A 13,724-nucleotide genomic window follows, 5' to 3' on the forward strand; every position below is an offset into this window, starting at 1 on the left:
GCCAGCGCCTCAGCACCCTCACAGGGAAGAGCTTCTGCCTTATCTCCAACCTGAACTTCCCCTGTTTCAGTTTGAACCCATCACCCCTTGTCATATCACTCCAGGCCCTGCTGAAGGTCCCTCTCCAGCATCCTTGTAGCCCCCTTCAGACACTGGAAGCTGCTCTGAGGTCTCCACGCAGCTTCTCTTCTCCAGGCTGAACAGCCCCAATGTTCTCAGCCTGACTCCATACGGGAGGTGCTCCAGCCCCTGCTCATCCTCGTGGCCTCCTCTGGACTTGCTCCAACAGCTCCATGTCCTTCTTATGTTGAGAATCACCCAGGAATGGGCAAAATGTGTAATGGGCAAATGTGTTTTAAGCAATGGAAGAATAAGGAAAACAGACTTGTTGGGCAATTACTGGATGGTTTGAGGTGAAGAATGATGCTCCAGGGAAGAAAACATCATTCTTCTTCTGGGGATTAACACCAATTCAAAAGACATTTCTGAGGAGCTGAGTGGGCCCCGCCATTGACGAGCAGCCGGTTCTGCAGCTCCCTGTCACTGCTTCACACCAGCATTTCCTTCCTGACAGTCATTTCTTGGGGCTGGATCCCATTTCTCTGGGTAGGAAACCTGTGCCCAGGCTGTTAAAACCTGGTACTCTGAGGAATCAAGCTGTAGGAAGTCACTTGGAGTTCTGTGCCTCAAAGAGTCTCTTCTGCATCCCATTTGCTTGGTTAAATCGCAGCCCACGTCCTGTGTTTCAGCATCCAGCTCTAGCTCTACAGAACCCCCTCTGCTTTCTCTGCTTCCATGCTTCAGGTGGTAGAGCTTGGAAAAGAGAGGAGCACCAAGTACCTCTAGGGATAAGTCCCCTAGTAAGAAAGCAAAGGAGAAAGGGAAGTGTTTCATGGCATTGCTCAAGGCTGATTTATGACCTCCCAAGGGTGGCCAATGCTGCATTCCCCAGCTTTAATAGAAGGGGCAGGGTCTGATGTTCCCTCAGCTGGAACACACATGAGAAAAAGCCTCAGGTTTCCTAGGACCACATTCCCATCTCCTTCCACTCGGGATCCTTCACCCCCTGCATCCATATATATACATTGTCCCTCAGCATCCCCTACAGACACAGCCGCTCTGGTAGCAGTTGCCTGAAGATCCCACAGGCAGGGTCAGTCCTTGCAGCCTCCGGCTCCATGATGTGGGAATTGCGATCCATAGCCTTCACCCGGGCTGTCTTTGCAGAGTTTCTGGCAACGTTGGTCTTCATCCTCTTTGGCCTGGGCTCTGCTCTGAACTGGCCCTCAGCTTCCTCCCCGAGCATCCTGCAGATCGCGCTGGCTTTCGGCTTGGCCATCGGCACACTGGTCCAAGCCTTGGGGCACATCAGCGGAGCCCACATCAACCCAGCAGTGACCGTGGCTTGTCTCATCGGCTCCCAGGTCTCCTTCCTCCGTGCGGTCTTCTACGTGGTGGCCCAGCTCCTGGGGGCCGTGGTGGGAGCTGCAATCCTACACGAGATCACCCCAGCAGACTCCCGGGAAGGCTTGGCCATCAACAAGGTAAGAGCTCACCCCATAGATGGGCTTGGAAAAGAGCAGGAAAGATTGGGAAGGGCTTTTGGGAAGACTGAGGGGTATGAAGAAGGGGTTTGTGGCCAGCAAAGACCCTCTTCATTCAGTGTTGGGTAGAACGCCTCTGTCAGCTATAGCCCAGCACCATGCACCAAGGGTCTATCCAGGAGCAGGGATGAAGGGCAGGACTGCAGGATGCTTCCTCTGCTTTTTAGGACTAAAACCAGAAGTATGATCCAGCTGGCCACATAGACACCTTCCTTAGAAGACAAAGCCACCGTCATATCAGATTTATCTAGGGCTGTATCGTGGAGGAGCTGAATTCGGGTGAAACCACATTGTTAGGGAAGGACATGACCTAAAATATCACCTCTCCATTCCTCGTGCCCTGAGCTCATCCCACTTTCCAGTCTTCATGTGGGTATGGGCAGCTTTTTCCCTGTGTGTTAGCAATGCCACTATTTACAGGCTGTGCTGCAGATTCCCAGCAATGGGAATGCCATGTGTTAGGTCTAAATCCCATATTTTCATTAGCTAGCACTGCTCATTAAGCTGCTTCCAATTGTGAAGGAACAGCAACACCAGATCCTGGTTCATCCCAATGCCCACACACAGGTGCCCAATGCCAGCAGTGTCACAAGGATCCCAGTCTGGATCCATGCAGGGAAGAAAAGAAACCAGGGAACCTTTGGAAGCCTTAAAGGGACTTCCCAGTGGTACCTCAACCTCCAGCATCCCCCTTCCTCACTGATGCACTTAAAGAGGTGGGGGGGGAAGGAATTAAGAAGTCACAGGGTTCTTATCTTCTCTCCATACCCCACCACTCCTCTTCAGGCAGCTCTATCTCCTATAGAGTGCTCATGGACCAGCATCACCCAAAACCAAGCTGATCCATGCAGGAGGAGGCAGGCAGCTTTGGATGTGCTTTAGGAAGCAGCGCACCAACACCCCCTTTCTTGCAGCAGGGAGGCACTGCCAGGGCAGAGCTTCACTGCCAAAGAGATTAAGAGGGTTGAAAAAGGGATTGGGGATTAATCTGAACAAGGTGATTTAGACTGATAATAGCTGAGGCTTAATAAACCCAATAAAGCAAGAAGGAGTTGTAAGAGAGGCTTTCAAAGTGCCCAGCTTAGTTGGTTTACAGCTTAAATCACCTGGAAGAGGGAATAGGGATTTTCCTTCTTCTTTCCCCTGTGGGCTGCTCATCGTGTAGCTGCCTGCACAGATTATCCTTAATACAAAGGGGCAATATTGGAGAGGAGAGCAAGCAAGACCTGGATTTTGGCCAGGAGGGCAATTGCCACCTTCGTGGCATCACTGAGCAAGGAAAGGGCAGGGATGTGCCATAGGCTGGGGAAGTGAAGGGAGACAGAGGGAAGCAGTGCTGCCAGCTCTAGATGTGCACATCCAGATGCCAGATCCATCCAGATGTGGATGCAGAACCAGCAAGGAGCAATGAAGTGCCAGAAAGCAGAGCTGGAGGAGAGGGGGTGCAGCCAGGCACAGCTTCAGCTCAAACCTGACAAATCCTGCCAGTCCAAAAAGTGTGGGAAGGGGAACGGGAATGGGTTTTAATGCCAAAACCCTTCTTTTTGACATTTTCCAACTTGTAAACTTCCCCAACAGGCATTTTGCATTTTAAATATGAGGAAAAGGAATAAATAATTCATAGAGGGAAAAAAAGAATAGGGGAAAAATCCCCAAAGAAATGCCAATAAATAAGCCGTTTTCTGGTCAATCAAACACCACCCATTGACCACCTTTTCCTTTTAGCTGGGCATTTTTTTCTCCTTTTCACATTGGTGCCAAAATCCCACCTATTCCCTGTGTCTATTTGGTCCCTCTTGGGTTTCCCCGCACACATTCCCAACCCAGTCACCAAATGCTTGTCCCTGGGACATCTTTTTGCTCCCCTTCAGCTGCACAATGAGACGACGACGGGGCAGGCGGTGACCGTTGAGCTCTTCCTCACCTTCCAGCTCGTCCTCTGCATCTTTGCTTCCACGGATGAACGCCGGGAGGACAACCTGGGGTCTCCTGCCCTCTCCATTGGCCTCTCTGTTGCCGTGGGACATCTCCTTGGGGTGGGTAGAACGGGCTAAAACAGGCTAAAACTCAATGGTTTTGGGTTATCTTTGTGTTTATGCACAAAGCCTACGCAGCTGCATGCTCCGGGTTGGATGGGGAGGTGTAACTCATGTGGTGCCCATGGCTTCCAGGGGATAGAGGAGGAAAAATCACACCAAAGCTGTAAGAGAGCCATAGCCTGAGCTCTGCTTGTATGAGGGGCAGGGAAACACTGACCCTGCTGAGCTCTGCTGCTCCTTGAGTCCTACAAGGAGCTCCAGGAATTAGTGGGGTCTTCTGTCCCAGACTGAATGTGTTAGCAGCTGAGGCACTCATGATAAGACTGGGAAGTGTTTGGGATGGGCACGCAGGGAAATCCCTCCTGGATGGAGCTGGATGAGATCAAAGCAGCTCCAAACACTTCCAGCCTCTCAGTGCACATAGTAAACAGAATCATAGAAGCACAGACTGGTTTCGGTTGGAAAGGACCTTAAGATCATCTACTTCCCTCATCCATGGGCAGGGACACCTTCCACTAGAGCAGTTGCTCCAAGCCGTGTCCAACCTGGCCTTGAACACTGTCAGGGATGGAGCATTCACCACTTCTTTAGGCAGTGCTTACACAGCATCTTCCATCCTTAACACTGCAACCCAAGTGCCTATGGGACTACCTTCAGCGGCAAGGAGCAGCAGTTTGCTCCAAGACTAGGCACAACAGGAGCGTGTCCCCACACTTCTTGTCACGCTGCAGGGCACGTCACCCAGCCTACAGCCGAGTTGCACCATGCTCGTGCTTGCACAGAAGATGCAAGTTGACTCAGGTGGTGGAAGCTGCAGGAACATCTCTTTTCCTGGAATGGGCGCGCTGGAGGGTGAAGCAGCAGCTCAGGGAATGAATCAAAACCACACCAGGACCTTTTAAAGTGTGCCAGAAGGGTTAATGCTAACAACAACCTGGTGTTCCTCCACAGATCCGTTACACTGGCTGCTCCATGAATCCAGCCAGATCTTTCGCCCCTGCTGTGATAGTCGGAGACTTCAGCGACCACTGGGTAAGAGTCGGGTCTCTGTTTTGTTCTGGTGGGATGAGCCCCTCCGGATTAGCGCTATTCCTCGAAACCCACAGAGCCAGGCACATTCCTGGCATTTCCACACCAGCTCCCAGCTCGGGAAGAGATGTAGAGATTAGCAAAACGAGGTGGGGCTGCTGGGTGCTTAATTGGCTTATCCGAGTGCATTGCAACAGCACAAGGGCGTGTGGTTTGTTGACCGTGACATAGCCAAAGCAGCAGAACAAATGGAGAGTGGAGCTCTTCTTGCCGGTCCTGGAGACCTTTCCTAGTTCCACTTGGATCTAGGCATATTTTCCACTAGCTCCTTTGGGAACACTCCCAGGCGTTTCCATTTTGGAGCTAGAGCTGTGTTGGTTCAGGTTGACGTGCTAAGACACACCCAGCCCAAGCTGGTAGCCTCCTCTTTGTAGCAGTGTGTTAAGGGGTAGGAAGATGCTCCTGCAGAGGAACCCATGCTCATGATGGCCCTATCATTAATGAAGATCAAACAGCTCTCAACAGAAGAGAATAGTTGGGTATATTCAGGCACAACAGCAATGGATAGGAGTTCAGGTCAGCAGTGATGGCCAAAGCAGAGCTGGCTTCTGCATCTCACTCCCAGTGCACGCAGGGTAGGAAGCAACATAAACCCCTCGTGGTGCCCTCCAGACATGCTGGTTTCTCCCTCCTCATTCAGGCTGGGTTTTGCTCACCCAACTCTTACCTTTCCCTTTCCCTCAGGTCTTCTGGGTGGGTCCCCTGGTTGGGGCAGTAGCAGCTTCCATCATCTACAACTACATCCTGTTCCCACAAGCCAAGACCTTCTCAGAGAGACTCGCCATCTTCAAGGGCTTCGAGCCCGAGGAGGACTGGGCAGAGCGCGAGGTCCGGCGGCGGCAGTCGGTGGAGCTGCACTCCCCACAGAGCCTGCCAAGGGGGATGTCCGAGAAGGTTTAGCCCAAACATCCCCCCAGGACAAGAGAGGAGCCGGGGAACACTCTGCATCTGTTCCAGAGCCGGTGCTTGGTCAGTGTCTCGCCTCTCCCCTCTCTCCCTTCATTTCTGCTTCTTCATTTGAGGAACTCAAGTTGGCTCTTCTTCTGGGGAGATGCCCTGGGATGGTCCAACCCACCTCCAGCTGCCCAGCTCTCCCCATGGCCAACAGTTGTCTGATGCTGGGGGGATATGCCATTAAATCAAAGCCACCAGGAACGAGGACACTGCGATCTGACCCTCCTCTGGCTCCTTCCATGTCTCCCTGGTAGGAGGTAGCGCTCGGTGGAGCTTGTTGCCCTTCATGAAGAGCTCCAAGGTGCTGTGGGGAGTTGTTATTACAGCCATTTGCTGGGTGTGGAGGTTGCCACCCGATGCCTCATTGCTGTTGAACTCCACTCACCTCTCTCCCATGTCTTCTCCCTGCCTGGCTGTTTGCACACACACACACACACATACACTGGAGGGCTCAATCCAGGCCGTAAGTATCTCTGAAGCTACAAGTTTGGCTGCTGCGAGGAACGGCATTGCCATTTACCACCCCACAGATGCCCTTTGTTCACATGGAAGCTTTCCTGAGAAGATGGGGCTGGAAGCATGTCCTTGAGTCCCTGCTGACCCCATTGGGGAGCTCTTGCAACTGGTCTCTCCTGTGACAATGAGAAACCTCCCAATTTTCAGCCCAAATCCATCCATGGCTCATTTGTTCATGGACCAGTGTTGTCTTTCAGCTTTGATGCTTCATCTCTCTCTGGTTTGTGTTTTCTTTCCTCTGTTCCTGTTCCATTCTGATTCTCAGATGGGTAACACAAAGCATTTCAAGTATGATCTTCTCCATCACTTGCTTCCTACAGCCCAGACCCTTTCCATGGCTGCATGGCACCAAAGCTTCACAACCATCCAAACCCCTTTCTTCTGCTATTATGGCCACCAGCAGAGTCAAAGAATTTGGGTTAGTCTTTGGGATGCAGCTTTGCTCTTTCAACCATTCATTTAATCCAGCTTCTGTTACGTAGCCTAAAAGCCATAGGTTTCCAGCAGGACATCCTATAGCTTTCTTCTGTTGGTGATGTCTCCCCAGCATTACACCATTGCAAAACATCATCACCACATTAAGGCTTCTTCTGCTGAGGTTGTTAATGGAAAACATTCAGTAAGATTGGCCTCAATTCCAAATCATAGAGAATATTAGTGATCATTTTCTGGTTTGACATGAACCACCACCAAACGATGCTCTTCTCTTCCTGTCCATCCACTGTGCTCTGCTTGTACCAGTCTCCTTCTATTAAATGCATAATTTCCTCTATTCCTCACTGTGCTTTTGCTCATCCATCTACTAAAGGCTGTCGTTGGAGGGACAAGGAGTAAACAAAGCTCTGCTCTGACCCAGACAAGGCGTCCTCATGGTCTTCATTTCACCACACCGAGTGAAGCTGAGAGCACGGGAGGTCCTGCATCACCTCCTCTGGCTGTCATCTGCTGTCCCTGATGCCACGCTGCAAAGCAAAGGGAGAAAGTCCATCACAAGCTTTATTTGTTGTAGCCAAGGATCCATTTTACACCTCTAGTAACTACCCCCAGAAGGCTGCTATCAAGGTTTAGTGCTGCTTTAACTCATTCTCTGCCACAGCAAAGGTGCTGATTCTGGTCCTTCACTTTGTTCCTTCAATGGCAAAGGAACATTTGAATGGTATTTTGGAAAAGGCTTTTCAACCAATCTGTTTTCAACAATAAGAATTAAAATCAGGGCTCAAATCAGAGTGTAAAATTGTATTTACATCACTGAATATTCGGGTTTAAAGGTAGTTTTTTACTGTTCAAAGGGGAAAACAAGCCTGCATATGTCAGGAAAACCCAAAGCAACTTACCCAGGAGTTACCCTGTTAATGACCTGCTCTATAAAATGCCATCCATCTGAATCTTTTGGGGTTTTTTTGGCAATGTTCAAGCTATTTACACACCTCTTTGCCTTCAGATCTAAGCATTTCGTTTCTTATTTACCCTGACAATGTTTCAGACTCACATAAGCAGCACAGGGCCCAAAAATGGATTTAAATGTTTAATATTTACGGCACTCTTTCAAATAAAGGGCTTTAATTTCACTTCTACTCACATGTGAATCGAATAGTGACACATTTATGGTCACATCAATAGACAGTCACACAAAGTGACCTCCCATACCCTAAATCCCACAGGCATTAGCACAGCACAGACCGGCTTCAAGTGTTGCCTTGTGCCAACAACCTGTTGATGGGCAAAAGTGACATTAAAAGAACATTATATGCTCTTTTATCTTAAAAATAGGACCCACAAAAGAAAGACCATCCCCTCTTCAGCACCGCTGGGGTGCTGATTCCTGCCCTGGCTGGATTCTGCTCTTGGCACACCAACCCATCTCACTAAACCAGCTTTTCAGATGGCTAAAGCAGCCTAAGTCTTCTTGAGCCAATGAGAAACACGACGTTACCTTCTCTGTGAAGCTGTGTCATTGGCTTCAATGACACTTCCAAAACTTGCATGGTCAGGAAACCAAGCCAGTCATTCCAGATTTACACCAGTGCAACTCGAATGAGAGGGCAGGATCCCTGGCTGAACTGATAACACTTTGTGTATTAGATCTCGACAGGAATGCTTGGAGCCAGGATTTGAAGTCATCCAGCCATGCCTGGGTGGTTTCCATGGGCTCTGCTTTGATTTTCAGCCTGGTTTTCCAGGAATACAAAGAACCCATATCAAAATCACACATTTCTCCAGTGACAACTCAGTGCAAGAACTCCTAGCTCCAGATCTGATACAACAAGGGATGCCACCACCATGGGCTTCTTTAAATCCCAATCATTCCATCCTATCTAAATATTTAAGTGGAGAAATTTCTTGATGCATTTGCTCTGGGTCTCAAAGGCAGATTGGGGTGAAAAATCCCTGATTGGTTTGGGTTGAAGGGACCTTAAAGCTCCTCCAGTTCCAACCCCTGCCACGGGCAGGGACACCTTCCACTAGAGCAGGTTGTTCCAAGCCCCTGTGTCCAACCTGGCCTTGAACACTGCCAGGGATGGGGCAGCCACAGCTTCTCTGGGCACCTTGTGCCAGCGCCTCAGCACCCTCACAGGGAAGAACTTCTTCCTTGTATCCAACCTGAACTTCCCCTGTTTCAGTTTAAATCCATCACCCCTTGTCCTATCACTCCAGTCCCTGATGAAGGTACCTCTCCAGCACCCCTGTATCCCCCTTCAGATATTCCTCTGTGTTATGCTATTTGTGGTGCTTATAGGTTCTTTGAAGCCTGGTTGTGCTTTCAGTTCCCCTCTGTTTTGATGCAACGCAACCAACCTCCACCCCAGAGCTGGTCCCTGCTCTCCAGCCAGCCCCACGCCAATGGGATGGCATTGCCAAGGAGAAGAGGAGATATAGAAGAGGGGACATCGCTTTCCTTGATGTGGCAGACGTCTCCCCACATCATTTCAGCATTTACTCCCAAGCTTAAACAGGGGAAGTTCAGGTTAGATACAAGGAAGAAGTTCTTTAATGTGAGCGTGGTGAGGCACTGGAACAGGTTGCCCAGAGAGGTGATGGATGCTCCATCCCTGACAGAATTCAACGCCAGGCTGGACAGAGCCTTGGGCAACATAGTCTTGTGTGAGGCGTCCCTGCCCGTGGCAGAGGGTTGGAACTGGATGAGCTTTAAGGTCCCTTCCAACCCAAACCGTTCTATGATTCTATGGTCCTTGTAATCTCAAATGGAGACTCCCTGGGTGAAGAAGCCATTTCCACACCAAACACAGATCAAGAGGAAATCCACCACTGCCCCGATGCAGCTCTGTGAATCCTGAGGACACCCGTAACCAGCTGCTGGCCCATAAGAATTCAAAGTATTTCTCTAGAGGAGCAGAAACGCAGCCTCTTAATGTCCCCGATGCAGGTGGTTTTGCTGGAAAGGGCTAGACCTGAAAATCAGGACCAGGGTTCCCAGCCCAGCTTTCTACCGTGTGATCTCGTACAGGGCTTCTTTCTACCCGGCCCTTTGCTTTCCCTGGTACACATTATTATCCCCATGTGACGATTTAATGACAATTTCAGTGCAAGTTAATTATTAAGGATGCTGGTGTTTCCATTGCAGACCAGCCCCAAAGCACTTCCATCCACTGGTACACCTCAGAGGCCGTCCAGTCATTTCTAAGCGCAGAGTAGAGCAATGCTGTTATTACGTATTAACATTATTCAGCACTTAAACAGCATTATCCCTGTTGACAGGCTCACAGTTTACGAGGTCACTGTGACCACCCTGCTCAGCACAGCAGCCACCAAGGGTTGGGGACAGCTTCAGGACCAGCTTCTCAAGCCAAAGCAGTGGGACAGCAGCAAGGGACATGGGCACATCCCCAAAACCAAACAGCCTCACAGGGTTTGAGCTCCAAAGCTCAGTCAGGTTACTAGGGGAAGCAAAAGCCCCATCGCTCCAGAGCAGGAGAAGGTCACCTTCATCATCACCCTCAGGCCATCAGAGTAATCCCTCTTATAGGGAGCGCAAGCAGATGACGGCTTAGGTAAGAGAAATCCTTGAAAGCCCAGCCTGAAACACCCATATAGAGACATCACACTAATCCCACCACTCTCCTACCACCACGGCAAGAAGCAGCCCCAGGAAGTGAGAATAAGGAGGGCAAAATGTGCTACTTCTTTCTCTACTTTTAATTCCCAGGGCATCTTTCTTATTTTTATCCCCATCAGTGTCTTGCTGCAACCCTCCAAAGCTCAGCCAGCAAGAAACTAACCCAAACTTTCTCCTCTGGCCATCTAATCCCAAACAATCCCAGATTCCAGCAGAAGTAGTTGTCTCCTGTTGTTATTATTACTTCTGCTTGTAGTATTGTGCCAGTTTTCAGGTCCTTTGTTGAGATACAGAGCCAGTGAGGGGAGAAAAAGCAAATCCAAGCTGGGCTGGGTCTCAGCAGCAGTTATAACCCGAATTTGCCAGGCTTTGAGGTCTAACAATGCTTTAACTGAGGAATTTGGGCTGAAATGACATGGAAATGACAAATTAATAGAACAAATTAATAGAGCAAATGGAATCAGCAAAGCGGGGACGACGTGGACTGACACACGCAGCCAGTTAATAACACACACGCCTGCGTGGGTGAGGCAGAGCCCTGGGAGGGCCCCAGGCGAGGATGAGGCACCAATTGCCTTCCTCCCACCCAGGCGTTCTGCACCCCAGCCCCTCGGTGGGCTCAGTGCTATCCCCATCCAACACATTGCCCCCAGGCCATGAATGGTCGATGTGGGCAGTCGTGGTGTGTGCTGATGCCAGCGAGGAGGACGAAGAGGAGGAGGAGGGACACAGCTAAACCTGTCCTTGCAAAAAGCCTCCTCATCTTCTTTCCTTCAAAAGCCCAGGGGTGAAACAAGGCGTGTGTGACCCCACCACGTAGGTGTCCGTCTGTCAGCAGGTCCCTGCGTAATGCCTCCTCAACATCTTGCCCAATTCCATTCAGTTTGACACATCAAAGGCACTCTTCAGCTCATACAAGCTCCTTGGAGGGCACACAGCCAGGAAAGAGGAAAAGGAGCCTTCCCAATGCCTGCTCAACATAGTTAGACATCAGAGAAGCCACACAGGAATGCCCCAGTGAGGAAAGTCTAGCAAACAGCCTCAGGAAAAGAGGGTTTTGCATGGCATGTAATGAGAGAAACACCTTGCTTCCCTTCGGGAGCCTTCCCCATCATTTCCAGTCTTATTTGACTGTATTTCACAGTCAGGAGAATTTTGCTGGGTCATTATCCACCCATTGGGAACCTGGGAGAGTGTCTTTAACACCGCCTTTGAGCTGAAGCTATAAAGTCCTGTGGCAAAGCAGCTGCCAGCAAAACGCACCCACCTCCAAGGGGGATCAGTGATGGGCACATTAGGAAAGGGTTTGGAGGATGGGAACAAGGCACGTTTGATCCAGCTGGAGCCACAGACAGGGCTGAAGGGAAGTGGCAAGTCATTACTCCGGCTGGAATGTGGCCAGGGTGTCTTGAAATACCAGCTTGCAAAACTTTCACCAAAACATGCCAACGGAGCGGGTGTTTCTAGGATAACAGATCCGGCCTTTCCCTCTGCAACTGCCCCGGGATCAGCAGCACTGGGGAAAACCATTAGCAGGAATTAAGGCTGTAACAGATCCCAGGTCCCTCGGGATGCTCCAGGTCGGTTTGCTGAGCTCAGGGCTCTGGGTAGGGCTGGAGGTGAAAAGCTCATTTCTTTTGCTGTGGAGAGGAATCCCTCCTCAGCGCTGACCCCGGGGATGTGTGCAGGTCTGGCTGCACCCAGCAGAAGGCAGCAGTGACGGCAACTTTTCAGTGCTTTTGGAATGTAAAGAGGGATTTTAAGTGGTTTTACCCATCTCCTGCATGCAGAGGTTTGCTCACCCTGTGCTGCAGTGATAGGACAAGGGGTGATGGTTTTAAACTGAAACAGGGGAAGTTCAGGTTAGATCTAAGGAAGAAGTTCTTCCCTGTGAGAGTGCTGGGACGTTGGAATGGGTTGAAGGGAGAAGCTGTGGCTGCCCCATCCCTGGCAGTGTTCAAGGCCAGGTTGGACACAGGGGCTTGGAGCAACCTGCTCTAGTGGAAGGTGTCCCTGCCCGTGGCAGGGGTTGGAGCTGGATAAGCTGTAAGGTCCTTTCCAACCCAAACCATCCACGATTCTATGACTGCTCCTGCAGAGGCAACCATGGATAACCCCAGTTGGAACCTGCTGCATTAGGCACAGAGAGATGGCATCACTTGAGGAAGGCAAGATGTAAAGAGAAAAGATCTTTCCCGTGGCAGGGAGTTGGAACTGGATGATCTTAAGGTCCTTTCCAACCCAAACCATTCAATGATTCTATGATTCACCCAAACCCATTTAAATACATAAAATCAAGTCGTGGCACAAGACTGCAAGGACCATGAGGGAACCAAGAATTCACCCTTAAGTGTCACCAGACCCTTCTTCCATCCCCAAACCCTCAATCTCAGGCCCCAACAGCTCCATGTTGCACAGCACCGAAAGCCTCCCCACTGTGCTTCCTGCCAGCCAAGGGATGGAGGGCAACCCCACGGGAACATGGAAGGAGACGTGTAACCATGGCCTGTGTCCATGCAAAGCCCGTGGCTTTACGCTGGCATTCCCAAGAGCAAAATCACTGCCCTCATTGAGCAACAGCTTGAAAGGCAAAACGAAAAGAAAAGAAAAGGGCCCGAGATGACAGGGGTAGGATCCACCCTCCCCGGCTACGGGCAGCGAGCACCCCCTGACTGCCAGCCCAGGCGCTGGCAAAGCCCTCGCTCAATGCTCTGGAAGGAGCAGCAAGGCAGAAAGGCAGCAAAGGGGTCCACAGTCAGGTTCTGCAGCAATCATCTGCCTTTACCCGAGCTCCACCAGCCCATTCAGCCCCATCCAGGCACCTCCAGCTTGTCTGTGTCTCCCCAGATGGCAAAGCATCCCCCAAACCCTGTCAACCTCCAATGGCAAACCACTTCTTTCCTGGGGTTGAGCTGCCTTGACAGCCTGGGAGTAGCTCGAGGCACTTCACTTTATGTCCCAACATCCTGTGTCAACTGAACACAGTGGGAATGAGAATTCCTGATTCCAGGAACACTCCTCCAGCCCGACACCAGGAACAAGACTTTCCAGACAGAACTACAGCCCTCTCCAGCCCGCAAGCACATGGAGGAGGGGAACATGAACTACACCTCTGGTAATGAACCACCCAGAACCTGGCAAGGGGTGCTAAGAGGGAAAAGCAGAGGAGGGAGCAGGGCTTCGTTATGCAACCACGTTATCTAACGACCACAGAGACACCCTATAGGGGCTCTTTGTTTGCAGAGGGCAGGATAAAGAAATGCCACCAATATCTGAGTCACTGGTTCACCAAGAGGCTCTGGGGTTATTTTCAGATGGAAACTTTTCCAGTTTCACATGATAATTTGGGAGGACTGGCTAATTCCCTGGCTCCACCCACCGCCTTGTAACACAGTTCCCTGCTGCTCTTGCATATATAGATAGGTATGGCCCTACAACTAGGTGCAG

General features: G+C 50.6%; 1 protein-coding gene across 1 annotated transcript; it reads left to right on the forward strand.

The window, feature by feature from the left end:
• The first annotated feature begins 1,158 nt into the window (after positions 1-1,158).
• On the forward strand, positions 1,159-7,770 carry AQP2 (aquaporin 2). The gene is made up of 4 exons (XM_030510734.1): positions 1,159-1,544; positions 3,476-3,640; positions 4,595-4,675; positions 5,417-7,770. The coding sequence occupies exons 1-4, from the start codon at positions 1,179-1,181 to the stop codon at positions 5,630-5,632; spliced, it is 828 nt and encodes a 275-aa protein (XP_030366594.1). The 5' UTR covers positions 1,159-1,178; the 3' UTR covers positions 5,633-7,770.
• The last annotated feature ends 5,954 nt before the right edge of the window (positions 7,771-13,724 follow it).

This window comes from Strigops habroptila, chromosome 23 (assembly GCF_004027225.2).
Source record: "Strigops habroptila isolate Jane chromosome 23, bStrHab1.2.pri, whole genome shotgun sequence".
NCBI classification, from domain to species: Eukaryota; Metazoa; Chordata; class Aves; order Psittaciformes; family Psittacidae; genus Strigops; species Strigops habroptila.

Excerpts from the sequence above, each read along its gene's own strand:
- AQP2 (XM_030510734.1), top strand. The coding sequence starts at position 1,179 with ATGATGTGGGAATTGCGATCCATAGCCTTCACCCGGGCTGTCTTTGCA. Across the intron at positions 1,545-3,475 it reads AAGGCTTGGCCATCAACAAG|CTGCACAATGAGACGACGAC; the intron begins GTAAGAGCTCAC and ends GCTCCCCTTCAG. Across the intron at positions 4,676-5,416 it reads GAGACTTCAGCGACCACTGG|GTCTTCTGGGTGGGTCCCCT; the intron begins GTAAGAGTCGGG and ends CCTTTCCCTCAG.